Raw genomic sequence first — 25656 nt, 5'->3', positions numbered from 1 at the left:
ACAACGTGAATATTGTGTGTATTATGAAGAAACAGCAGCTGGGAAACCCTCTCAGCAACCAGTGGGAATATCTGCTGCCATCTTTCCTGGTTGCTGAGCAGCTTTTTGCTTTTTTCACTGATGACATGCAGCCCTCTGTCCTTTGTCTTCTGTCCTCTATCCAGTCAGCAGAAGTCCTCCCAGAGACAGACGGCCCGTCCTTCACTCATCCCACAGCCAGCTCTCCGTTCCAGAGCTCCTCCACCCAGAGCTTCTACCCTCGCATCTCCTCCTCCCACCCGGGGCCGTCCCAGGATCCCCAGAGCTCCTACTGCAGTCCCCCCCCCACACAGCCCGGCAGCGACGGACCCCCCAGCTACAGCAGCAGCCACCTAAAGACAGGCTTCCTCAGCAGCAGCAGCCTGTTGGAGGGGGCCGCTCCAGGCCCACGGACCCAGGGAGAGACTAAGGTAGACGTGGGCCCTCAGGCCTCCAGAGGGGGTCAACAACAGGCGGCTGTTAGCCTGAAGGTGAACAGCCCGGGTCAGGCGGGGCAGTCGGCCAGCTCCAGGTTAGCAGGACCCTCCCCACACTACCCCCAGCAGTTCCAGCACCCCCCCCACCAGGGGCCTGGAGTAAGGACGCAGTCAGGAAGCTTCTAGGACCTTCTTCAGCTGTGTGTGTGTGTGGGCGTGTGTGTGCGTGTGTGAAGCTAAAGGCCCCCCGGGGGTTCAGGGAGCTGGAGGGGCCACATGTACAGACCTGAGAGGAGCCAGCCAGGACTCTGGACAGATTCCTCCTTTTCCTGTGTTCTGTTTTTTTTTCTTTTCTTTATTTTCAGGAAAAGAACTTGACAGCAGTGTGCTCATAGATAAACCTCTGACTCCTGGACGTCAGGACGGAGAGAGACGGGAAGCAAGCAGCCTGGAAAACACGGGAAACCGGATTGAAAACTCCTGATTATCCCAGAACTTTCCTACTGCTGTTCTTCTTTTTCAAAAAAAGGAAAAATATTCCACATCGATATCTGCACAGAATTCTAAGTTAGCCTTCCTGTTATCATGGTAACCAGGTTGATCAGATGCTGACGTGCGTATTTGGCGAAAACCGACAGATGTTCCGTTTTCTTCTCGGTTTACTCAGAGGATGACAGGCAGATGGGGGCGGGGCGTTCTCCAGGATCATTCCAGAAGCGTTCTTTATCGGTGTTGTGCTGGGAGCTCCGCTCCTCCATCCAGCTGCAGACCTCCATCTCCATCCTCCCCCTCCCTCCTTTCCCCTCATTCATGGTGCTACCAACCTCTCACCAACGTCTGATCCGGTTGGGCCCACCACCACCGGATCAGCTCTCCATCCGTCTGGAGTCATCCCGTTCAGGAGCAAAGGGATCAAGGTTGCAGACACGCCTGGATTTGTCCGACCAGTCTTTGCATTCCATGTGACAGAGAGCAGAGCGAGTTCACTGCCAGAGGAGATGGAGCTGCTGCTGCTGATGGTGGCAGCTGCTGTGGCGGCGGCGGCGGCGGCGGCAGCAGCTACCTGGTGGTGACCGCTGCAGCTGCACTTCCTGTGGGGTTCTCTCTCTCTCTGTCTGCTGCTGCTTTATTTGTTCCATTTTTTTTCTCTATTCTTAAACAACTGACGTGTAAAAAGAGACGGTTTTCTGCAGCGCTCAGACTGAGGTGGAGGAGACCTGTGAATGCCCCCCCCCAAAACCCCCCACTCCCTTTATGTGACTGGAGTTCAGGGCCTGAAGTGGTCGTGGGTTGTGGGGTGGGGGAACTGTATTTTGTGGGAAAGACTTGAATGATTGAGAAAAGGAGGAACCCCCCCACGCCCCTCTCCACCCACCGCCCCACCCACCGGCCACCACAACCCCCCTCCCCTCCCCCCCACCAGATTCCATGAATGTGTGACAGAACAGCAACATGAACGTTGCTAGCTAACACGAAGCAGCACCTTAAAAACACATCCACCCTGAAAGCACCCAGCAGCAGGACTCTGTGTGTGATTCTGTGTACCTGTATAGAGAGAATGTGATAGAGCTGTATGGAGAGAGGATCTAGTACACTGAATTCCCGGCGTGGTGTCAGTAGAGTCTGACCGAGCAGCTTGGGTCAGATGCTTTGGAGATCTGACCTCCTGGGTTCCTTCAGACGCCACTTTCTTTCTCCTGTTGTTTTTCTAAGAAGTTTTCTGTTGTTTTTCTTCTTTCTTTTTTTTTTCCACAGATCATAGTAGAAACTATTTCAATTGTTCTCTAAGAGATTTAAGAAGCAACAGATGTAATGCATTTTGATAATAAAATCATCATAACAGCAAAGTATTTTGGAAACCAGCCTTGTCATTGTCATGTTTAGGGGGTTCTCTCATATTCCACAGCTTTGTTAGCTATCGATTTCTTTTCCTTCCTAACTTAAAAAAACCCCAAACTTAACCATAAAACACAATTAAAAGTAGATCGAAGAACATATCTGGTGTCAAAGGGACGGCTTCCCATTGTTTTAAAGAGGTTCTGATAGAATAATTTAATTACTTGTTTTACCGGCAGTGGATGCATAGTGAGTATTTACATGGGAAATTAAGCTAGCTGGAAGGATTTTTACTTTTCTGTTAGGTTTTCACTCAGATTCCGACGTCAGCAGGGCTGCACCAATTAGTTTTCTTGCCAATTACCAATGTTTAAAAAGTCTTTTCTGCCAATACCAATTTTTTTTTGTCTTAAATGTGGCTAAATATAGCAAGAAAGTTGATGAGTTGGTAACAGTTGGGTGACTATCGTCGACTGCAATCGTGCAGATATGACCTGGTGGGCCGGTCTGTCAGTCAAACCCCTCTAACGGGACAGCAAAGAGGACGGTGGTTGATTTTTAGACCTTTGCTGAGGTTTATGAGGTCGGCTTCATGTGTAAGTATCGGCCAATCACAGATCTCCCAAAATTAAGGAAATCTCAGTGTGTGTTTCAGACAGGAAGATGGTTGGTGTTGCGCCGCCTCCTACCAGTGTTCAACATTTATCATGAGAGGTGACGGTGTAAAGGCTTATAGAATAGCGTTTGTAGAAACAGTGGATATTTTTGAGACTGGAAGACCATTAAGAAGCTGAAAGTTTTAGCTCCCTTCCACTCATCTGGATTGATGCTGAGAATTTTATTCTGTCGCTCAGATACCTACAGGATACAATGTAAAGAGGCATTTTCACCCTCACTCCAGTCAATTAAAACTCTTCAGAGCCACAAATGTTACATGAACTTTCTGGGGGCGGGGGGAGAGACACTATCTACTTTTGGAACTTTGTTATCCCAAGCTGGCTTTTACTGCTGTACAGGTTTGTGCTGAGAGGTTTGTACAGGTGCTGCACTATCCTGCAGTTTTTAGATGTGCCACAGCTACAAAACACTGGAATGAAATGGCTTAATTACTTCCTTGTGTAGAGGCCTGCTTAATTATTATTAATAATTAGGTAATTATTAATTACCTAATTAATCTATTCAGGAGTGGTGCAGCAGAGGCACATCTAAAAGTTGCAGGATAGTGGCCCTCCAGGACTGGAGTTGGACACCGGTGCACCAGTAGGTGGCGGTAAGGCGCCACAACGTTGTTTGCCAGGGTGGTGGTCACGTGATTCAGTCAACTTCCTGTTTATCACTTGTTTTGTGCAACTCGGACCGCTGGACTGTCCTGTTGGACCTGTCGGTCACATTAACTGCTGCCGCGTTCATTTCTTCTGAGAACTATTTAACCTGGTCCTGTTCGTCGTCATGGTGATGTTCCACTGAGCGGGCCTGGGAGGATCCTGGAGATTTCCTGATTTCAAGTTCGGAGAGGAGCCCAGAAGGAACAGTAACGCGTTTTCCACAGGAATAGAAACCAGACCGAAAACATCAGCATCGATGTGCTGAACTGGCTTCACCGAAACCCTGCTAGCTCTGTAGCTGCGTAGCTAACCCCGGGGCCAGCGGCAGGTCGCCGCCTGCGGCCCGACAGCGGCTCGTGTCTTCCTGGGGTGGAGCTGCTCACCGCTGCCGTGAATTCAGGACGACCGCCCGGCTCTGGCCCCCCCAAGCGGGCAGTCAGGAAGAAGCTCGCCGGGAAGGGATGGCCTGGTCGGTCTTCCCGTTCCAAAGGACAGGGCTCTGCGGTCTTTGAAGGGGGACGAGTGCGGCTGGAGGCGACCACCGCGGTTCGAGACGCCATGATGGCCGCCTCCCCCTCCGCGGCCGGCGGATTTACGGTTTCCGGTCTGTCGGTGAGAAAGAGCGAGCAGATTGCGGATCTGATCGATCTGTTCTCCAAGACACAGTATCGAGCAAAGGAAGTCAGTCCTCGGGTAAGATGTTTTCCGAGTTAGAGTTGGCTAGTAATTAGTTACATTTACTCAATTACATTTACTTGAGTAACATTTTTGAAAAAAACAAAAAAACCCAAAACTTTTTGGACTATTTTTTACTATGCCGTACTTTTTCCTTCTATTGGAGTAGTTTTATTATGAAGTATCGCTGCCTTTACTTGAGTAAAATTTCTGGATTCTCTACCCACTGAATAAAGAACAACAAAAATTCACCAGACACAAACGCACACCTGCTGTTTTTATTAAAGCTTCATAAGCTTTTTATTGAAAGAAACTGATTTGGAATTTTTACTTATTTATTTTTACCTGATTTTGTTATATGTTGTTACTTGTGTGAATTATTTACATTTCCGTCCATAAAATACCAAAATTTCCACATAAATGTATATTTTAGTCCATCTGATGTGATTCATAAATATTAAATGATAATTTGATCAATTACTCAGTATTGGAAAAAGACGTTTTACCAACTACTTTTTACTTTTACTTGAGTAAAATTACATTGAAGTAATTACTTTTACTTGAGTACAATTTATGGAAACTATGCACCTCTGATATTACTTCAGCCTTGTCATGTTACCCTGTCCCTCCTCTTCAGGTGGAGGCGATAGAGAAGCGATGTCTGGAACTGTTTGATAGAGACTACAAGTACAGCATCATCTCTAATTACAGCGGAGAGGTCTGCGGCCACTACCCCCGTCAGATCGTTTTCCTGGAGTACGAGTCTACAGAGGTGGACAGAGACAGAGACAGGTACGTCCCCGGTCAGAGAGCAGTCAGTGTCTCTGAGGCAGAGGGAGGAAGTGACGGCTGTGTAGCGTGACTTTACACTGCCGCAGAAACAGGAAACATGCAGTGATTCAACAGATCCTCCCGTCGTACCGCTGACTGTTGGAGCGGCGACAGTGCCTCTGCCAGCACTTTGCTAATGCGCTCACGAAACCCTTTTCGCCGTGATATTTCATATTCTTCCCGTCGGACCTCGGTGCTTTTGAAACTACAGGCTGCTCTGAAGTGGAGCTGCGTGAACCAAAAAGCCAGACAAGCAAACGCTCTGTAGCTTGAGATGGCTTCTGATATGTGCGTGAAGATATGCAAGGCACAGAAACGCCAGTAAAAATGTGACGTTCATTTGGAAAATTGAAAATCTATGGCTTTACAAGCTGTTGAGAAAACAGTTACTCACTAAGTTTGATGAATTTAGTGAATGACTCACAGGTCAGGCCAAAAGTATATGTGAGTTAAGTGCCTGCATAGCATTTAAAAAAAAAAAAAATTATATATATATATATTTTAAATAACATTAAATAATTCAAACTAAATGCTACTACACAGTTGTTGCACAAACAGTGGTTGATCTCGTCCTGTTGATGGCTGCTCTCACTGTTTGGGAAAATATAATATATCAAACATGTTTTCTTGTTTACTGTGAATTTAGTGTTTACCAGCTGCTGTTACTTAAATACCACTCCTCATTTTGAAATCTATTTTTTTGTGTTTATTTTTAGTTCTTTACTCCTGTAAGATAAAAATCAACAGACACTGCTATGATGTGAGATAGTTAGAAAAGATGCCGGTAGATGATAGTAGGTATGTTACACAAATAGAGTAGCTTAGGAATAATGAAGCATGTGGTGTTGACATGTTGGTACAGGGCCCCCACCCCCAATACAAAATCTGCCCAAGGCCTCAGAAAGGACTGGACCAGCCCTGGTAACTAATTTTTTTAACTTTAAAGCGGAAACATTAAATCCAGAAAGTCTCTGCTCCTTCTGAACTCGCAGAAACGGCTCAGCTGACACTCAACACTTGTTGTCTTAGAAACCAGATTTTTACATTTATTTTCCTCAGTGTGCCAATTATAGAAATATTCTGAATTTCCTCTGGTTTCAGTCCAGATGTTGTTTGGTCATAATTGGTCCAGGGTTTGTGCCATGGCTTGGTGACTGTTGCTGTATTTGGGTCTGATTGGTTCTGTTCCAGAAAAAGCTTCACTTTTCTGCCGAGCCTCAGTCACAGTGGAAGCTCCTGCGTGTTTGGTTGTAAAAAAAAAACAACAGCTCCTTGCAGGTCAGTCTTGTATTGTTTATTGTAAGAATAAAACACAACAGGGGAAATTTAGTTGGATGTTCCCATGACAACCCGACAGGTCCTCTCAAACAGCCCAACCTGCCACCGACTTCGTTGGTTTAAAGCACCGAAAATAACCTATGTTATTTAGTAATGCCACCCCCTGCTCATGCTGACCACCAGCTTGGACACACACTGCTGTGGGACGCTGCAGCCCAAATTCATTTAAGTCCGGTTTAGTCCAGCTGTCCTCACAGATTTATGACGCGTGATGAGCCTCTTCCATTTACTGACCGACTGAGTTAAAGAGCAGATTTTGGTGTGTTTGTGTGTGTGTGTGTGTGTGTAGGTTTGAGAGCACGGTGCAGATCAGCAAGCTGCAGGACCTGGTGAGCAGAAGTAAAATGGCTCGCTGCAGAGGGAGGTTCGTCTGCCCCGTCATCCTTTACAACGGCAAGGTGGGTCTGTCTGTCTATCTGTCCACGGACAGGATGTTAAAAATCAACGCCACGAGTGAAACGTGTCAAATTCCACCCAGAAATACTGGACATACGCTGGGCTTTTCAGGTCGAAAAGCTTTTTTTTTTTTTACCAGCTAGTCTCAAGGAAAGGACCAGCTGGCCTGTTGCTAGGCAGAGTAGCTGTTTGTTCATGTGTTCATTCTCTGATTTTTTTCTCTTCCACTCTGGTATAGGTTATGAACATTGTTTCTGAATATTTCTTCACTGTTCTCTTGCTGAAAACAAGTTTTTTTTATTTATTTATTTGTTTTTTGCTTTCTTTCCAAGCAAAGCAGTCTGCAGCTCGTTAAGAGTTCAGCCCCAATTCCTCTGATACCCCCTAAAAAAAATAATCAGCTGCTGTTGTCCAGATGTGTTCTCGTCTGATCAGGTCTGTTTTCCTCCCTGCAGCACATTTGCCGCTCAGCCACCCTGGCAGGTTGGGGGGAGCTGTATGGGCGGACGGGCTACAACTACATCTTCTCAGGTAAAAAAAAAAAAACAACAGCAGCCTAAATAAAATGCAGCTTAACTCAAATAACTCAAAAGGGGAAGTTCTGCAGACAGATAGTCAGTTCAGATTTCAGCTGTGAGTAGGAGCAGCTGTTCCTCCATGTTTTAACCACTGAAAGTCGCCTTCAGTCATTTCTTCTTCTGCCGTTTCATGAGAAACCTTGCAGACTTTTGCTCCCTAGACTTTAGCCTTTTAGCATCCAACCCTTCCCGGTGTGTGTCTGCAGGGGGCAGCGACGACACCTGGACCGAGCCAGAGGAGGTTCCCGAGGACGACCCAGCAGTCAGGTGACGACAGCACCTTATTGTCTGACCTCAGTCTGACCTTAGTGAGGGGCTCTCTCAGGTTCGCTTCATGAACTGCTGCCGTTTCTCCTGCTGCTCAGGAACGGCGAGTCCCAGCTCTTCGACAAAGTTCGAGGTCACGACATCAAGCTGCTCCGCTACCTCTCGGTTCGCTACATCTGTGACCTCATGGTGGAGAACAAGAAGGTCAAGTTCGGCCTGAAGTAAGCCGCTTTTCTCAATAACTCTGTCGCATGGTTTCACTTTCTACGTCCAGTGTATGTTTTCTTCCAGCTGACCAGCCATGCATGTCACCAGTTTCTCATCATTTGCATCGGAGCGTATTCCCAGTTCTCGGAGTTGTTGTCACTGACGTCTTCTGTTGTCGTTGCCTTGGCAGTGTGACGTCCTCTGAGAAGGTGGACAAGGCGCAGCGCTACGCCGACTTCACCCTGCTCTCCGTGCCTTACCCAGGTGGAGAACGTAGTCAGGATTCTGCCTTCAACAGCTGAAATTTCCACCTGTTGCTCAATTTCCTCCCGTTGGCACCTGACCCATTAATCATGTCAATAAGAGTCGTTCAACAAATGAGAATATTATTGTAAAGCTAATTTCTTCCAGTAACTCCACTAGGCCTGTCACAATAAGCAATAAATCATTTAGTTGCATGATAAATTTAAATGTTTGAATTTATCATTTATTTTCCCTTTCTACCAAAAACTGGGTAGCAAAAGTCTTCTTTCTCAACTAGTACTTTTTCTTTTGAAAGATAATTTTGTTTACAGATACTTTATAATTAATTTTATTTCTTTTTATTTATTTATTTTGGATATTTATGTCTTCCAGTTCCAGTTGTTTAAAAGTTCATTAGAATATAAAGTTTGTTAATCTATGAGAATGCATTCTTGCATTATCCTTATGCCATTATCACTATATTACTTGGAAAAAGATCTCAAAACAACAATATTATCGTTTGTGGCAATACCTTCCTGGACAATTTATTGTCCAGAAAAATGTATTGTGGCAGGCCAAAGCTCCCAACACGCTACGTGGAGTTATTTCCACAGATTGTCTTTTATTTGACGTATTTACGATTTTCTGCTTTCAGCCAATAAAAACGCGACATTTAAGGTCAGAGTATTACATCAGACCAATAAGAATCATGTTTAGTAGTTTGTTAAAGGACGGTGGGGGGCGGAGCTTGTCGTCTTTTGGGAGTAAAAGTCTTTCTCGTTCTTTTCAGGCTGCGAGTTTTTCAAGGACTACAAAGACAGAGACTACACGGCGGAGGGCCTGGTGTTCAACTGGAATCAGGTACCGGTTCTGCTTCTTCCCCCGGCCCGGTGTGTGCTTAGGACGGGTGGTGACGTGTGTGTCTGTGTCTCTCCGTTGCCAGGACTTCGTGGACGCTCCCCTGACCATCCCCGCGCGCTTCTCTCAGAACCTGAACATCGACTGGACTCGGTACCAGGTCGGCTCTCCTCCTCTGCCGCCGCGGTCCCTTTCTCTTCCCGTTTCTTCTCTGGTCTTGGGGTTTGGAGGTATTTTAGTGCCATCTAGTGGCAAAACTGGGAAGGATCTGACTCGGCAGCCTTTCCAACTCCACAACTCGCTCTCAAATGAAAAGAAAATGTGAAATGTATTTGTTTTCGATTAAAAAAAGTTAAACTCGTAAGTGTAATGCAAACAGAAGGATATATTCTGTTTTTTTTATTCAAAATGAATAAGTAGCTTGTTGTTAGCATTAATATTCACTGTTAATCACTTAGGATAAAATCGTCTAAATGTAAATGTTACAGCTTAAAGCTAAAACAAACGCAAAATTCAGTTTCCCAGAAATAGAGAATAGACCAATAAAATGTTCTCTTATTCTAGATTTGTTTAGTTTTGGCTGGAGTTGGGTGTCTTGCTACATTTACTGAGTAACATTTATTTGAGTAACTCCTTTGACAAAAGTGACTTTTAGGAGTTTTTTTTATACTACACTGTAATTTTGACTTTTACTTGAGTAATTTTATTATGAAGTATCGCTACTCTTGAGTAATATTTTGTTGAATTTGTATCTTTTTTTTTTTTTTAATCAAAAGAAAAATTTTCTTTTGCTTGATTTTGTAAAATCTTTTCGCTATGTATATGAATTATTGTCATTCTGGTCCTTAAGATGCCAAAATTTTCACGTAACGTTTTATTTTTGTCTGTCTGTCATTTTTAACTATTAAATGATTGATAATTTGATCAGTTACTTAGTACTCGAGTAGACATTTTACCAACTACTTTTTTTACTCTTGCTTGAGTAAAAATATGTTAAAGTAGCGCTACTTTTCTTCATGAGGAAGACTACAGACTAGCGTGCCAGACCAACTACTGAGAGCAGATACTGTAAAGCTCCTGATCAGAGGCCCACATTTCTCTAGTAATTTCTTTTTTTTTATTTTTATGGAATGTCATATTCTCATGTTTGATTTTTAATTGCATGAAATAATTCAGTTTAATTTTTATCGATCCGAAAAGGAAATTAAATATTACACCTTTAAGTTTCTTTAAACTGATTATAGAGGCTGATGGCTGTGGGCAGGAAGAGTCTCCAGTAGCAGTCTGTATTACAGCGGTTCTGCGGAAGCCTCTGACAGGCAACACCGTGTTGTTGCATGCCGGTGTCATGAACTTTAAAATAGTCTCACTTTTTGAATTGGATTCCAGAAATCAAGAACTTCCTATGATATTCCTACTTATAGAGACACACCTGTTTGTTTCAACACGGTGCTGAAACTTTCCAAGTGATAATTTAACCACAGAAAATGTTTAAAATGTTTTCAGTGTTTGATTTTCACCAAACATGTCCACCGTTTGTAATTCTAGAGTGGGCGAGGAAGAATAGCGTTGGTTTGTTCAAAGCCGTAGCCTAGCGTTGCTGAAGGGGCGCCGAGGCGATTGTTTTCATTCTTTGATGTGTCTGTGTGTGCATGGACGGATCCAGTCGTGGGACCTGGTGGAGCAGACCCAGAACTACCTGAAGCTGCTCCTCCACATCATCAACAGCGATGGTAAGGGAGCCTGTGGCTGCAGGGGGTTGGTTGGGTCTGGACCGGCTGCGCTCGCATTCGCTCATAGCCTCACTCCGGGTCATTCCCACCGGTTCACAACATTTCAATTCATTTCCAAACGATCCCAGTAATCCAGTTTATTATTCAAATCAGTTCAACTTTTCGATCAAAGGGAAACCCAGTAGGGTGTTCAGTCAATGACGCAAGCATCGCCCAGTCACTCTGGGCAATGGCCGCAACGGTGGTAGAAATTTGATTCCGCTACGTCTGTCTCTGTCGTTGTGTCCATTGGGCAAGACATTTCACCTGTCTTGCCTGCTGCTGGTGGTCAGAGGGCCAACAGGTGGCGCCGCTGCGTGGCAGTCTGGCCTGTCATACAGCTCCACGATGACATCTCTCGCTGTTAGCGAGTCGACTTCTCGTCTGCTGAGCCGTGCCCTAGCGTCCCATTCTCTCTGAAGCGTGACGATCGGGTCATTGAGGTTCTGGTGTCCTGCATACATGGCAACTCAGCTGACTATACGACCAAAAGCAGCCGCTTCCTGTCAGAGGAGGAAGCTGATCAGTTTTGCCCTCTGGATGACGCGCTAACCTCTTCCATGTTGACAATGTTCCAGATGGCTCGAGTTTGTCCTCGTTTCTTGTCCTAGAGACTCGTCCCTGAAGGGTGTTTTATGTTTCAGATGACAGCGGGCTGCTGGTGCACTGCATATCAGGCTGGGACCGAACACCGCTGTTTGTTTCCCTCCTCAGACTCTCCCTGTGGGCAGTAAGTCCTCTCCTCTCGTCCTCTCGTCCTCCCCTCTCAGAAAGCTGAGACTTCCTGTTGTCTTCACAGGACGGCGCCGTGCACGCCAACCTGGAGCCTGCTGAGATCCTCTACCTGACCATTGCTTATGACTGGTTTCTCTTCGGGTAAACCGATCCCTTCATCTGCACTAGCAGCAGTAGAAGCTAGCAGCTGAGTGGTAACTCAGCCAATCAGAACATAACTGAGAGAAAACACGGTTTAACAGTTGAAATAACAGCAATTAATGCAAATTGGAGAGTAGTAGAAGAAAGTGAGGAGGTTAGGTTGTTCTAGCTAATATGTTAGCATGAGTTGCCCATTAACGTTGCTGTATGGCTGCTATTTGTGTCTTTTATTTTTCCAGTCACATGCTGCCAGATCGACTCTCCAAAGGGGAAGAGGTATTCCCGCTCCACACCTCTAAACTCTGCTTTCGGGAGTTTCTTTCCGTCCGTAACGCAGAATGTTTCTCTCCCTCAGATTTTCTTTTTTTGCTTCAATTTTTTGAAGCACATCGTCTCAGAGAAGTTCTCTGCTGTCAGGAAACAGAGGTGACGCCCACTTCCCTCTCTCTCTCGCTCCGTTTCTCGTCGTCCGAGATCTTTCGTCACTTTGACACATTTCTGTTGATCTTTGTCACTTTTCAGGAGGAAAAACTCCCACTTCAAAGACAGTGACTTCACTGTGGAGGACCTCTGCCGGCTGAGTACGTCCACCTGCTCTGAAACGCAACGGCTGCCCCTGAACCCTAGAGACAGGAAGGAGTCCTTAGTTACGCGGCTGCTGAAGGAACCTTATTTCAATTTAAAACTTGCATTGTTTTGAACAAATAACATTACAAAGATAGATCTTTGACACAATAAGTAATATCAGATTACATTAAAGAAAAAAAACGGAAGAATAGTATAAAGATAATAAAAAAAGAGTAACTTACTCAAAGGCCTAAAGTAAAATAAAGTATAAAAGTGAAATATATTTATACATAAATAAATTAGATGTGTTGTCCCTGCACAATAAGCAGTACGAGATTTAAAGTACAGCTCTGCTTAGGGCTTTTATACACAAATGGTCAAGGCTCATAAAACTGGAAAGTAGTATGATCTGGGGAAAAAATCTTAAAATAATAGTACATTTTACTCTACGCAAACAACAAAAGTAAACAGTATAGCAGAGGGGTCTGCTTATGAGATAGTTTTGTTTTTCCACGTTTCTGATTATTTAAATTAAGTTTTGCAACAGAGGCAACTTGTGATGACAAATAAGTTTCTTACATGAGGGGATTTTTTTTTTCACTCCTTTTCTGCTTGTGGACACACACTTTTGCTAGGATTATAATTAGATTGACCATACCTATTTCATCTGAAGAAAAGGTTGAACTCTTAAAGATGCACAATGTTGATAAATGCTCAATATCTTCACCGTTACGCTGACAACAAGAGCAGTTGTTGTTGACATGTGGAAAGAAGCGACGGATTTTCTTTTTAAATGGATGACACGTGTGTAAAATTTAAAATCAAAAGTTCCTGCTGGTATAGAGCATTAGCGACACACTGATGAACCTTGATGTATGAAGACTTTTGTCCGGGTCTGTTCAGCTGTGAGGTCTAAATGACGAGTGGAGGGTGTTCCTCCCGTGGTTCCTGTTGCCGTGGTGATGAGAGTTCTGGTTCTGCTGCTGTGCTCAGGGTCCAGGGACCGCGGCAGCATCACCAGTCTGAGCAGCGACTTCTCCCTCATCACCGAAGAGCTGGCTGGAGCCTCCTGTCCCAACGCTGACCCTGTGGACCTGTTCTCCGGCCAGCCCCAGGCCTCCAGCGGGTCAGCCCCCCCCCCCCACACACACACACACACTAGCATATTTTCATTACCTGTATTCAGGCAATAAATCAGTTAATCGCACGATAAGTTAAACGAGCTCCATAACTTCCATTTGCATGAGTTATCGTTTCTCTCTGTCATCTGTTTCCACTGAAAACTGTCTTCAGTCTGTGCATGCTGAGCTGCAGTCTGGATGTCAATGATTGAAATGTATTTATTTTTTGTTCCCAGGAGGAAAGCACCTGCCTCCTCTCCTCCGATGGTGTCCTGGTGTAAACAGAACCCTCTGGATGAGACTCTCTCCCATCCAGCCAACGAGGCCAAGTCTTCCAGCTCGTCCTCCTCCAACCAATCAGACCATGGCATCACACGCTCCGGCAGCAGCCCGTTGGCTGTCCCCACAAGAGGGTAAGTCGGGTGACGGAACTAGTTGGTTTTTAGATCCACTCTGCATTGGGGCTCTGAATTTTGTATGATCTCCTTCGTTCGCTCGGCAGCAGCTGCTCTGCGTACTTGCAGCACTGTGGGGCTCAGACAGCAGCTTCATGCATGGCCTGTGGGCAGAAGTCAGGCAGCTGCAAGAAAAGTGAACATTTTCACTGCTGAAATATGCAGTGACATGACGAGCTAAGGGACTGTAGAAACCCCAGGTCGTATTCCGCCTGGTTTCTCAGAGATACCAGGCCGTAAAGCTGAACAGGAAGTTGGTCCCTTAGAGTCGGGGTTGCTCATTTTCAAACTCTCTGGCTTACTTCACTGTTCTGCTCCTCTGTGACCTCTCAATTCACTTCAGCCTCCGTCCATATTGTTTCCATTCATCTTCCCATTGGACAACTGTCTATTTAAACGTACGTTGTATAAAAACAAGCTGGATGATTTAATGGATCTTCATTGCGTTCCTTTTTCGATTCTTGTCATTTCTGGACGTGAGCGTCTCTGTCCTATGATCAACCCATGATAACTGCGTGACCTTCTGCTCGCAGATGCACTATATTGCCAAACGTTTTTGTGCCTTCACACACATGAACCTGACTGACATCCCACGGTTGAACCACAGGATCCAATACCCGATTGCTCCACTTCTTACAGCTAGAACACATTTTGCTCTTAAAGGGGCAGTATTATGCATTTTCCACCCATATTGTGCCATTTTATTGCACAATCAAGTAACTGTGTTACCTTGAGTTGTTATAAAAATGCTTTATGTATCACAAATGACTTAAAAGAAATTTGACTTCACAATTCAGCACTTTGGGTCTCTGTCTCTTTAAGAAGCTCCTTACTCTTGCCGACACTCCTCCTTCAGCACGTCGTCACAATAGCGTTTCTCCATTATGCCATTTACAGCCGTTCTTAGGAGCGCTGCAGTGAGAAGCAGCTTGTATAATGAGCTCAGCAGATGCACAGTTCCACTAGATGTTTGCTAATTGCTGCTGGCTAGTCTGAAGGAGCTGAGTGGGGGAGGGCTGCCGGTCCTAAGCGATACTTTGTGAGAGCAAATGTTTAGGGACTCTAAACGGTTGCTATGGGAAATTAAAGGATTTCTCAAATGTGTGAAAGTATGTTTTTGATGAAGGAATAACTATAACATGAAGGATAGCTCAAAAAGGTCCATTTGACATAATGCTGCCCCTTTAATGGGAGTCTTTCCAAGGGGTTGCGAGTGTATTTCTGGGGTTTTTAGACCGTTTTCCTCTGAAACGTATATGTGAGGTCAAACTCTGATGTTGGATGACGGGCCCTGGTTCACAGTCCCTACTCCGGTTCATCCACAAAGGTGTTCTATCTGGTTGAGGTCTGGACTCTGCGCAGGCTAGCTACTTGGAACTCATAATGTTCATGTCTTTATGGATGTTTCCTTGGTCATTCCCAAACTATTCCCTAGCAAAACTTGAAACTGTCCAAAACGTCTTGGTGTGCTGAAGCATTAAGTCAGGAAAACGCCATTCTTCTAGCACCTGCTACTCCCTTGCAGGTCTGTAGCTGATGTCTTCTGAACGTTGGTGATCTGGGCCCACTCTGCAGTGCATCACCTTCTGATCATGCTTCATGTTTGTGCTTGGCCTGCTCTTCTTCCCAGTCCTTCTACTTGCTTCTAACCCCGCTGACGGCCGCCTGCGGCGTGTTTAGCAGATAGGACGCTTTACGATCCCATCACCATCCTGCACTCTGAACTGAACGTGAGCCACTCATTCACTACTGTTGGTAGAAGCAGTCTGGAAGTGACTGGAACACCTGAATTCAGTGATATGGAGGGGTGACCCAACTCTTTTGGCAATACAGTGTATTATTATTTATTGGGGTCGATTCCATCGTTGGATCATGGACAGATTGTAGTGAATGTGTTTGAGTGAGCAGCTTCCTGTAGGATTTCCTGCTATAAGAGTCTAATTTTGATGTAGTTCTATGTCTATTCTCACCATTCCTCTGGATTTAGAGTTGGTGCTCAATGACTGGCCAACATTCATTACTAGCAGACAAACTTTTAACTCAAGTCAACATCAGTAAGTAGGTCGTAGCTGTTGGTTTCTACTGACGATGATGCCTGGATGCAGACTTTTACCAGCGTCCTGCTTAGCGCAGATCAAGTGGTGTGAGACTGCTTTTTCCTAGAGGTTTGCAGTCAACGTGTTAACTTTAGCATTGTAGCTAGTGATAAGTTCTGTCTAACCTTTCTGGTTGTGTTGCCTTTGTGTGTCAGGTTAGCAGCAGAGTTCTCCAGATCAGGCTCCTCCCTGTCCACAGAGTACGGAAGCTGGCAGATAGTTTCCGGTTGTGGCAGCATCCACGACCACGGCCACATTTCTCAGCCGATGGCCTCAGTTTCCTCCAACTCGTCTGCTGTCACCTCTGCCTACGATTCCCCACTGCCCTTCAGCTTCCAGGACGAAGGGCCCAGTGGGCGGATGTAAGTTAAACCGGAATAGATGAAAGTTTTTGGAATGCAGTCCGTGTGAATTTCAGCTAGTGAAATTCAATTATAGTACCGCATGTCGCAGAATTTACACATGAAATATAAGCTACTTTTACATTCATCTGTCTTTCTGGGCTCAGTTTAGTCTCATTCCAGAGGGAATGATTGTAGCTTTCTAAGTCAGTAGAAGGAGAATGGAAAACTTTTTTTGTTTCATTCAAGACTTTGCATCTTTCATCCAAAAGACTTCTTCAGTTCTAACTACTGAAGAAATAAGCTTGTATTCTGGAAACTAATGGTCAGTAGAAGGACATTTAAGATGTGCGTCACATCTTAAATGTCACATCTGGTCCTTCCATCTACGACACGCTCAATGTTTGGATCATTGTTATCAGGCAGTCCAAGCATGTTCCTATTGAAGCCATGTGAGACTTCCCAAGGTGTGAATTGTCTTAAAGCCACCTGGGGAGGCAAGTCAAGGCTGTAGAGTAGGTGTTAGAAAAATAAAATCTGAGGTCACCACTTGGTTTTTATTGTGTTTAATATAAACCACCTGTCCAAAATGTCTCCAAACTAGTGTTTCTTGTCCTTGAGGCATAAATGGACCGCTGAGTGGTTGACCTGATGGATTTGGTCTTCTGTGTTGGACCATCCGTATGCGTAACTGTTAAGTTTCTTTAACGTAGTGATCTAAACATTGCTCACTGCACTTAGGACTGCCAGAGTCTGAAATAAGCCAGAATCTACACCAGCCGTTTGGGGAAACACCATAGTTACGGGTGTCAGGCTTTTAAAAACATTCAGTCTCAAACTGCTAATGGTGCGTTCACACCAAACACGTGTCGCGCGTCAAGCGCGTGTGGATCATTTAAAGTCTATGTGGAGGCGCGTCGAGGGCCCGTTGTGGCGCGTTTTGCGCATCTAGTTTGAAGCGTTTGGAGCGTTTTGACGCATCAAGCGCGTCCAACGCATCAGACAAATGGGCCGGCAACGGAAAACAACGAGAGCAATTTTGACGCATCTGATGCGCCCTGGACGTGCCTCCAAATAGACTTTGAATGTAAACCAGATGCACGAAACGCTAAATGTAGAGCAAAAATGTCAAGCGTCGGCATTTAAAGTGCAGACCCTCGAACTTGAAGCATCAGACACGTTTGGTGTGAACGCACCATTATGCCTTCTGTTATGATGTATTGGAAAAAATACAGGAGTGGCTGCATTTCCGTGGGTTGTGTGGGGTACACTGGAATGCTGTGCTTCCCCTCTCACACCTGTTGCTGCTTTCATCGTCTGTGAGCTGCCTGACTGCTCCTCTAGGCAGCCACACGTGTAAAGCACTCTGGGCCGAACTCTTGAGGCTGAGGAACATTTTCCAAGCAGGACCTCCAGACAGTCTGATTAAGCTGGCGTCTCACCAACGACACCTGAACGCCTCACCCTTCTTCAGCCGGCAGTCTGCTCCCACTGAGCAGCGCAGCAGCCACTCCCGTTTACAGCGTGGGCTGGATTTATTTTAGTTAAGACAGAAAGCTTCAAGAGAGTCGTTTTGTTTTTCTGACCGTCGGCTTAAGGCAAACCTATTAAAACCTAGAAAACTTGTATCAAACACAAGAACCAGAACTTTTTACCACTAGTGAAAAACCCATGAAAATTTTAAAAACTCAGAGCTCCAAGTTCCGCAACTTCCAAAATGATCTCAATTTGCTTCTTTAATTGTAAAGCTTAGTGGGCACAGAGCACAAGTTAGTTCAGCAGCTCTGGAAAATGACATCAATCCATTAAATCATGTCAAGCTATTTTTCCTCTAAAACTGAACTGCTGGAGGAATAAATTGTAAGAGACACATTCTTACCTTCATGACAGTTGCTTCTGGGGGTCATCTACTTGACCTTCAAATGGGTTAGCATTATCCAGATGTATGCTTATTTAAGCATACTTCTAATAAAAGTACGCTTTTATCAAAAAGTATGCTTCTGATAAAAATTCAGAAGGCGTCAGTACAGCTTGATTCAGTAGTGTAGAAAAGTGATCAACGTAGTCTAATCTTTCCCTAATACTCCACCAGAAGGTTACTAACTAAAGGGCTCTGGAAGACAGACAGGTTTTTCATACCCAGTCAGAGCAAATCTTCTGGACTTGAAGAACTTGGAGCTTCTCTGATGGAACAGGAGCTCTGCAGCTTGGTGATCTTCAACTTTCTTTGATTTGACGGCTTCAGAAGTCTTCACCACAGGCTAACGGGGCATGAATACTTTTCTTGGATGGAGTGATGCCGCAGATTCAGGCTTTCCTGCCATCAGTCTGAGGGATCTGAGAGTGTCAGTGGGTTCACCGCCTTGTGGGACGGAGGTGGAAACCCATACTCAGAGGACGCCTGTGAATCTTCTCTCTCTCTCTCTCCATGTTGTGGGTCTTTAATTGGACAGTTTGTCCTGATTTCTCCTTCAACTAGTCAGTTTTCGTCGAATAGCTTTGGTTGGTGAGTTAATTTTGCTCTAACGGTTGAACAGCAACAACTCGTACGTCGTCTCCTTCAGACCTCAGCGTTCTTCCTGTCTGTATCTACTTGCTGTTGCTTTACTGGAACTCTGGGGTGTTTTCTTGTACTACTGGCCCAATGTTTGCCTTTCTATGCTGTCTCTTCATATGAATTTCCTTTGCCTTTACCACAGGACTGCAGTTCAGTCTTTTGCAGCCCCCATTCCCTGCGTTACGTCATAATTAACTCCTATTTTCCATTAAATGCACAAAATAGAAATAATTGTTTTTTTTAAAAATCGTGTCATGTTTGGTTATTATGGTAACCATTGATTAACTTGTCAGTCCTTAGACCACCTGCAGGGTAGTGGTTATAATTACCGTACACACTTGAAAGAAAATAATTTGAGGTTTATTGAAATGTTATGGAGAAGAAAAAGGATCGAGCAATTTCTTGATTGAAAAGAACAAATATACATTTGAATAAAGAGACTTTACTGCAAAGATTATTCAAAATCAAACTTTTTAAAGAGCAAAGTTCAACCTGAGTCGAGTCTTCATCAGTCTGATTTCACCGCCAGTCAGCCGACTGAAATGTGAATGGCTTCCTCCACACTTATGGTGCGTTCACACCGAACGCGTTACACGCGTCCAAAATCTGTCCGACGCTTCAAGTTCGACGTGTGTTGCACTTTGAAATCAGACACTTGACATTTTGCGTCAGACACGTCACCTTAATACCTTCTGTTATGATATATTGGATAAAGTACAGGAGTGGCTGTCGCTCCAGGCTTTGAGAGGAGACTCCTTGGCATTCATGTCCCTCAAACTCTTCCACTGTCTCCTGCATATTTTGTCTACATATAGACTATGTGTTTTCAACGTTTATTTAACGTGACTCAATGTTTTTGCTGGATGGATTTGGATAGCTCAAATGCGGGGAAATATTCTCAAATAGCAAAAGTTATAACTTATTTGACATTCCTCTTTCACGCAATGTCCTTTCTGTTCCTGTCTCTGTAGTCATAACTTGACTAGCAAACAGCGACAATTAGTTTGTCCTCCATAGTTTGTTTTTTTTTTTTTTTCAGATATCACGTCGGAAAATGCAACACTACGCACATAGCAGAGGCTCTCTGATTGGCTGACGCTCTGCGTCCAGCGGCGAAAGTTCAGATTTTCCAACTCCAGCGCTATATGCGTCAAACGCTCAAAATGCTTCAAATCGCTCCGCGGTGGACGCGCAAAACGCGACGCGCCATCGACGCGCATAGTCATTGAATGCAAACCAAATGTGCCTGATGCTCAAAACGCATCTGGTGTGAACGCACCATTAGAACAATGACAAATTTAACTTTTGTTTAACCGCCGGCCCCAATCCACTGCTCCTGTCAAAGTCCAGACCTCGACCTGATAAAGTGTGCCGGGACCTGAAGAGGGCTGGGCTAGAAACCTCCACCAACAGTTGCAGTTCTGGGAAGAAGAGAAAGATCCAATACTTAATCGGGGTTTGGAAGGCTGAGGTCAGTGAGAGGTGGACTGTTGACAGCTGAAGGCTGTTCTGGATCCGTAGCTGGAATTCGACACCAAAACTTCTTTGTCTCTGTTAAATGGGACCTGCGGCCCAGGAGACCATGTGGGCAGTGTGACGGGGCGGGCCAGCTTGCTTTTGGAACCGTTGTTTTTATATTTAAATGATGCTTCAGGAGAACTGTGTTGGTTTGTCTGACTCTAACCGTCTGGTTCTTCTGCAGGTGCTCGCTGCCGTCGGAGCGCCAGGCCCGCCTGGAGGCGGTTCGAGAGATCTTCCTGGCCGCCTACAGCTCCACCGTGGGCCTCAGGTCCTCGGCCCCCAGCCCTTCCGGCGCCATCTCCGGCCTGCTGGAGCAGTTTGCCCGCGGGGTCGGCCTCCGTGGCAGCAACGCCATCGTTTGAACTCTTCCTCTGTGACTCCATCTCCCAACCCCTTGGAGCTTCCGTGTTTCACTCCATCCTGGGGCCAGATGCATAAAACAGTTTCATGATCAAAACGGTTGTGTTCACACAGATCAAGAAAACGTGTTCATGCACTGTTGTCACTCATAAACCACAAGTTTCCCGAAACTGCACACAAATCTATGATTCCATTTTTCTTTTTAAAGCAGAATTTGCTCTGCAGGAGCAAACGAGATGCACAACAACACAACGTGACACTTCTCAGTGGTTCCTGTTTTCCCCTGTGTTTTGCCTTGTGAACAAGCTCAAATTGGAGAATGACGCACAGCGTTGACCAGAGGTTGAGCTCCACAGTAAACCAGACCGCCATGTAGAAGAACTGACTGTGTTGCTGTAAGGTGGCAGAAAGCATCTTTAGAACTGATCGTGGTCTAAATGAAGCTTCACTTCTCCAGTCGGATGTTTTAACGGTGATGGAGAATTATCAGCTGCTCTATCACCACTGGCACGTTCATCCCTTCCCAGTCTGCTGCCGCCTTCACTCCAGCAGTTTGGTAACCAATAGCAACGATCCCCGTCCAGGAGCAGCCAGAGGTTTTTGCATGTTCGTGTGAAACACAAAAGGGCACCGTCGGTCTCAAACGGTGTCCGCGTCCGATGATGGCGTGAAAACATTGTTATGCATCTGGCCTCAATGACGTGCCAACCAGCTCTGCTCAGGTAATGCGCCCACATTGTATTTTCATCCTGGAGACGTTCTCGCATTCAGGGAGAGGATTAGCTTCCTCCAGGCTGACTGACTAAAAGGGACGGTGGAAATGGAGACGAGCCTTTAATCCCCCCAAATCCCCACCCCAGTACTAAGATTTCTGTCAGCAGAATGGATTTACTTTTCTTCCTTGCTGCTGTTGTTTCCAAAGCCAGTCCAGAGGGAAGAACTGTACTTCAGGTGGTTAGTGTAGAGAACAGCACTTCGTCTTCTGCTAGCTAACTCACAGAGTTCTTTGTCCCTCTTATTTGCTGCATTAGCTCACTGATTTGCCAGATTTGAACACAGCTGTGTTCTGCCTTCGTCGAAAAGATGAAGGTACCCACCATTAAATTCAACGTCATCTGCATTGGCAGACCTGGCTAGAAAAATTACCACTTTATGGGGAGAATATTAGCTCATCCAGAGTTAAAAGAACTTCAGCAGGTAGAGGAAAGTGTGTTGGGATCATACAGAGTTTTGTTCAGCGCTCCTGAATTAAATCTTCAACATGATCTGAAGAGAAGCGTAACGTGACATGAGACTGCAGCCTCATCTCACGTCTCTCTTTTGCTTCAATAAGTTTGCATTTCTTGGCAGAATCGGCCTCGTCCAACATGTTCTGTGTACAGTTGAAACACCGTCGTCCAAGTAGAAACCACTCTTATGTCAGCCAATCAGTGATCCTGCTAGAAAAATTGTAAGACTTTTTTTCAATCTCTTGTGCTTGAGGAAAGACCCTGGGTCAGTTCGCCCCATTTCTAGTCGTAAGCGGTTAGAGACGGATGTCTACCGAAACCGAGTCACTGACGCTGGTTTTGCTGGTTTAGCATCGTCGTGTTGTGGATGTGCTTTGTAAACCTTGTGACAGAACTTGTCTGAAGTGTAGAAACCTTGAACTCCATCACTGGATGGAGCCAAACGGGTTCATGTTTTTGGGTTTGCAAGAGGGATTTCTCACCGGTCCCTCTGCTCTTTGGGATGACACAACATGCACCCCTATGTGTCCATCGGGTCTAACATTGCGCGACTGTCTGCCATTTGTACTCCCACAATGGTGGGGAAATTCCACAATGTGACCACCGGCCTCCGACCCAGGAATGCTGTTATCTGCGTCTAGGAGGGATCCTCTGAATCTGGTGATGGTCATTGTTTTTGACTCGCTGCCTGGCGCTGCAGCAGCTCCCTGTAACTCTGTTACCCTCTTCAATACGCCAACACATCTGCCTTTCATGTGCAGATTAAATCACTTGACGTCTGCATTTGTACCAAATTATGTCCAAACTGAACTGTTAAAACAACCTTGTTTGCCATTGTGTTTAGCTTTGACATCTCGTGTGCAATTTTGCACCCATGTTCAATGACCTTCAACCTTTTCTTTTTTGGATGTCTTTCATCTGGTACAGCCAGGATGAACTTATCTAAAAACATCAAGCCAACACCAGTTTTGTCCTATACCTGTTCTCTGTGATGTTTTCTTTGGTCTGTAGTTGACTTTCTCACTAAAATCAGTTTGATTAGATGTGTGAAGGGACTGTTCCCTGGTGGCCTTATCGAAATCTTAATAAAGTGCTAATCATGCTGGCCTCTAGTCAGCTACATACATATCTTCTTGAGTCTAGATTATTGTTGACTGGCAGTCTGGAGAATTTCATCTCGAATCCAAAGGCTTTCTCAATGTGGGTTGTTTGGGCTCCCAGAATGTTCTCAACACTGTGCCTTTAAGGTCACGCTCACCAGACTGTATTTTTGGACTTTAATTAAAGTTTTTAACCCTTCTTCCATGTTTTATCTGATTAATGTGTTGCTCAACGTTGCCACAGTGTGAATGGCTGGTATACCTCAGGACCTTTTGGTTGTGCCTTCTTTGTAACCTCAGCAACGTTTCCATCCCATCGTTGCTCCTTTAGATAAGACAGGCATTCTTTCATAGCCAGCCTTGTTAGCTTGCGTTACTCTGTGTTGAGTCTTCCAGCCGACCCAGAGGACACGGGAAGAGGTCCTCTCAGTTTGGCCTTTGAGATCAATTTGGCAGAGTAATGCTTATTTGATGAAAAAATTTGAGCTAGATAATTAAACAACCTTGGTTCGTTCAGTGATGAAAACACTGACCCGTGTTCCTGTCTGGAATCTGCTGCGAGTCTGTGTTTCTATATTCTGTCAGATGTTTGATGAATCAGTTCAGTAGTCTGGTAAAGCTGTTTGTTTTCAAAGTAAATCTTAAACAGAGCAATCAGTGATCAGGTGGATCGAATGAATGTCTCAAAGTCAGATGAGCCGTCTCCTTGTTTCCCTGCTGGGGTCCAGTGCTGCTCATCCTCATTCCTACCATTTCTGTCTTTTGTGGCCTCACTTTCAGGTCCTGGAAGTGAGGCCTATCACAGAACACCTGCTGAAACCCAAATATTCAGAAATAACGTTTTAATCTCAGCTGTCAACAGAAGCCCTCGATTTACCGGTTGGTGTACGTTACTATCCCCATCGGTGGTCACGACCTCTGGGCAGTGACCAAAAGAATGAAATCATGGATACCAACAGCCTAAATGAGTTTCCTCCTCGGGGTGTTTGGTCTTCTGAGGAGTGTCTAGGGCAGGGGTGGGCAACTCAAGGCCTTGAGGGCCAACGTCCTGCAACTTCTAGATGTGAATCTACTTCAACACACTTGAGTCAAATAATGAGGTCATTAGCAGGACTCTGGAGAACTTGACTGCACTTGGGAGGTGATTCAGCTATTTGATTGAATTGATTTGATCCCTGGACCAGGGAGACATGTAAGAGTTGCAGGACACCGGCCCTCGAGGACCAGGATTGCCCACTCCTGGTCTAGAGTCTGGATAAGAAGTTTTGTCATTGGGCAGTGACTCAATAGATAAATAATAGATAATAATAATAATAGATAGCTCCTCCACGTCAAAGTGGCTCGGACATCTGGTTAGGTCCTGTCTGGGTGTGGAGGAGTCCTAATCTGGGGGAGTTAGGGCACCTCCTTATCTGGACGAGTCCTGATTAGGAGGACGCCTCCTGGTGAGGTGTTCCAGGCCCATCCCACCAGGAGAGCCAGAGGAAGATCCACGACACTTTGGAGGGATGATGTTCCTCTGCTGACCTGGGAGGCAAGTCTGGGTCCATCTGCTTAGGCTGCTGCCCTTGTGATTCTAATCCAGATTAAGCAAGAGCTGATGAATGAATCTCAACTGTTGTCTGCTTCAAATCATCTTGTCATTTATCAATTGTTGGGTTCGTCTTCCCAAATTGGTCACATAATTGTTTTAGAATTAATTTAGAGGGTTGATTGAAATGCTGCACTGCACTTGTTCTTTTTTGTTCTCTGTAAGGAAGTGTTTTGTTTCATTGTACAGATGGTGCATTTTAAGAGTTTTTCTTTAGGTTGTATATTGCTTGTAATTGTTGCCAGGTGACAGACTGTGATGAAAGCTGCGTATTCTCAATAAAGAAACCAGACAAAAGTGTTTGAGCTTCATTTCATTTAATTTTCTCCTTCATGTTGGGTTGAGAGTTTTGCTTCTGGTAATCAGCATCTAAAGTAAGGTACATTCATTACACAAGAACGTCTGCCTATCTACGCAAATATGTTGATACAAAAAACTTAGAACTAATGCATCTCTTCAGAGCATGTTTTCATGGAATGTCCGAATGCCGTTTTTGTGGGCTGGTTCGTCTTAGACACACACACACTTGTACCTAAGGGTAGTTTAGAGCAGCAGTTCTCAAGCTTTGGGTTGGAACCTCTCTCGGGATCATGAATATGTAAGTTTGAGGTACTGAGATCCTCTTCAGAGATAACCTAAATACCATAATGTCACCAACTATTAGAACTGTTGTAAAAAAGTAAAACCAGGAAATGAAAGTGAATAAAATCAACATGTTGGTTATTACATATTACATTGGCTGTTTCTGATTTCGTTCTCATCGTTTCACTTTCCAACGGACTTCGTAAAGATGCTTGCATGCTTAACCAAGAGTTGGAGTCATGTCCCTCTTATATTTTGTGTCTCAAGAAGCTTTAAAGCTCGAGAACCTCCGTTTTAAATACGATTTTTTGGACAGTGGTCATGTGCAAAGACTGTTCAATGCTGCTTGCACCTTTCACAAATTATTCCAAATGGTAACACTTTATTTGTAGGGGTGTGCGTAAGACTGACTTTTCGTGAACATGAGTCTTCATTAATTGTCATGAAGTGTCATTCGGTAAATAATAACACTTTTAAAC

General features: G+C 44.9%; 2 protein-coding genes across 5 annotated transcripts in view; both read left to right on the top strand.

Moving 5' to 3' along the window:
* Positions 1-2305, top strand: part of setd5 (SET domain containing 5) — a 39551-nt gene extending 37246 nt beyond the window's left edge. For all 3 annotated transcript variants that reach the window (XM_023324666.1, XM_014470489.2, XM_023324667.1), the window contains one exon: positions 165-2305. In XM_023324666.1, the coding sequence (XP_023180434.1) occupies positions 165-641 (477 nt within the window). In that variant the 3' untranslated portion in view covers positions 642-2305. The remainder of the gene's footprint in view (positions 1-164) is intronic.
* Positions 2306-3601: 1296 nt separating this feature from the next.
* On the top strand, positions 3602-24895 carry mtmr14 (myotubularin related protein 14). 2 transcript variants are annotated; one of them, XM_005803704.2, is made up of 19 exons: positions 3602-4309; positions 4929-5083; positions 6750-6858; positions 7312-7387; positions 7641-7701; positions 7800-7922; positions 8099-8172; positions 8942-9012; positions 9095-9169; positions 10676-10742; positions 11426-11511; positions 11581-11657; positions 11897-11933; positions 12013-12083; positions 12180-12238; positions 13218-13350; positions 13582-13758; positions 16052-16258; positions 20497-24895. In XM_005803704.2, exons 1-19 carry the CDS (start codon positions 4175-4177, stop codon positions 20675-20677), a joined length of 1974 nt encoding a protein of 657 aa, XP_005803761.1. In that variant the 5' UTR covers positions 3602-4174; the 3' UTR covers positions 20678-24895. The 2 variants fall into 2 exon arrangements, with proteins under 2 accessions (XP_005803761.1, XP_023180476.1); XM_023324708.1 differs by lacking the exon at positions 16052-16258 and having other exon boundaries at positions 3603-4309.
* The last annotated feature ends 761 nt before the right edge of the window (positions 24896-25656 follow it).

This window comes from Xiphophorus maculatus, chromosome 20, assembly GCF_002775205.1.
Source record: "Xiphophorus maculatus strain JP 163 A chromosome 20, X_maculatus-5.0-male, whole genome shotgun sequence".
NCBI classification, from domain to species: domain Eukaryota; kingdom Metazoa; phylum Chordata; class Actinopteri; order Cyprinodontiformes; family Poeciliidae; genus Xiphophorus; species Xiphophorus maculatus.
The sequence above is the reverse complement of the archived record's forward strand: the minus strand, read 5'-3'. Positions and strand labels throughout refer to the sequence as shown.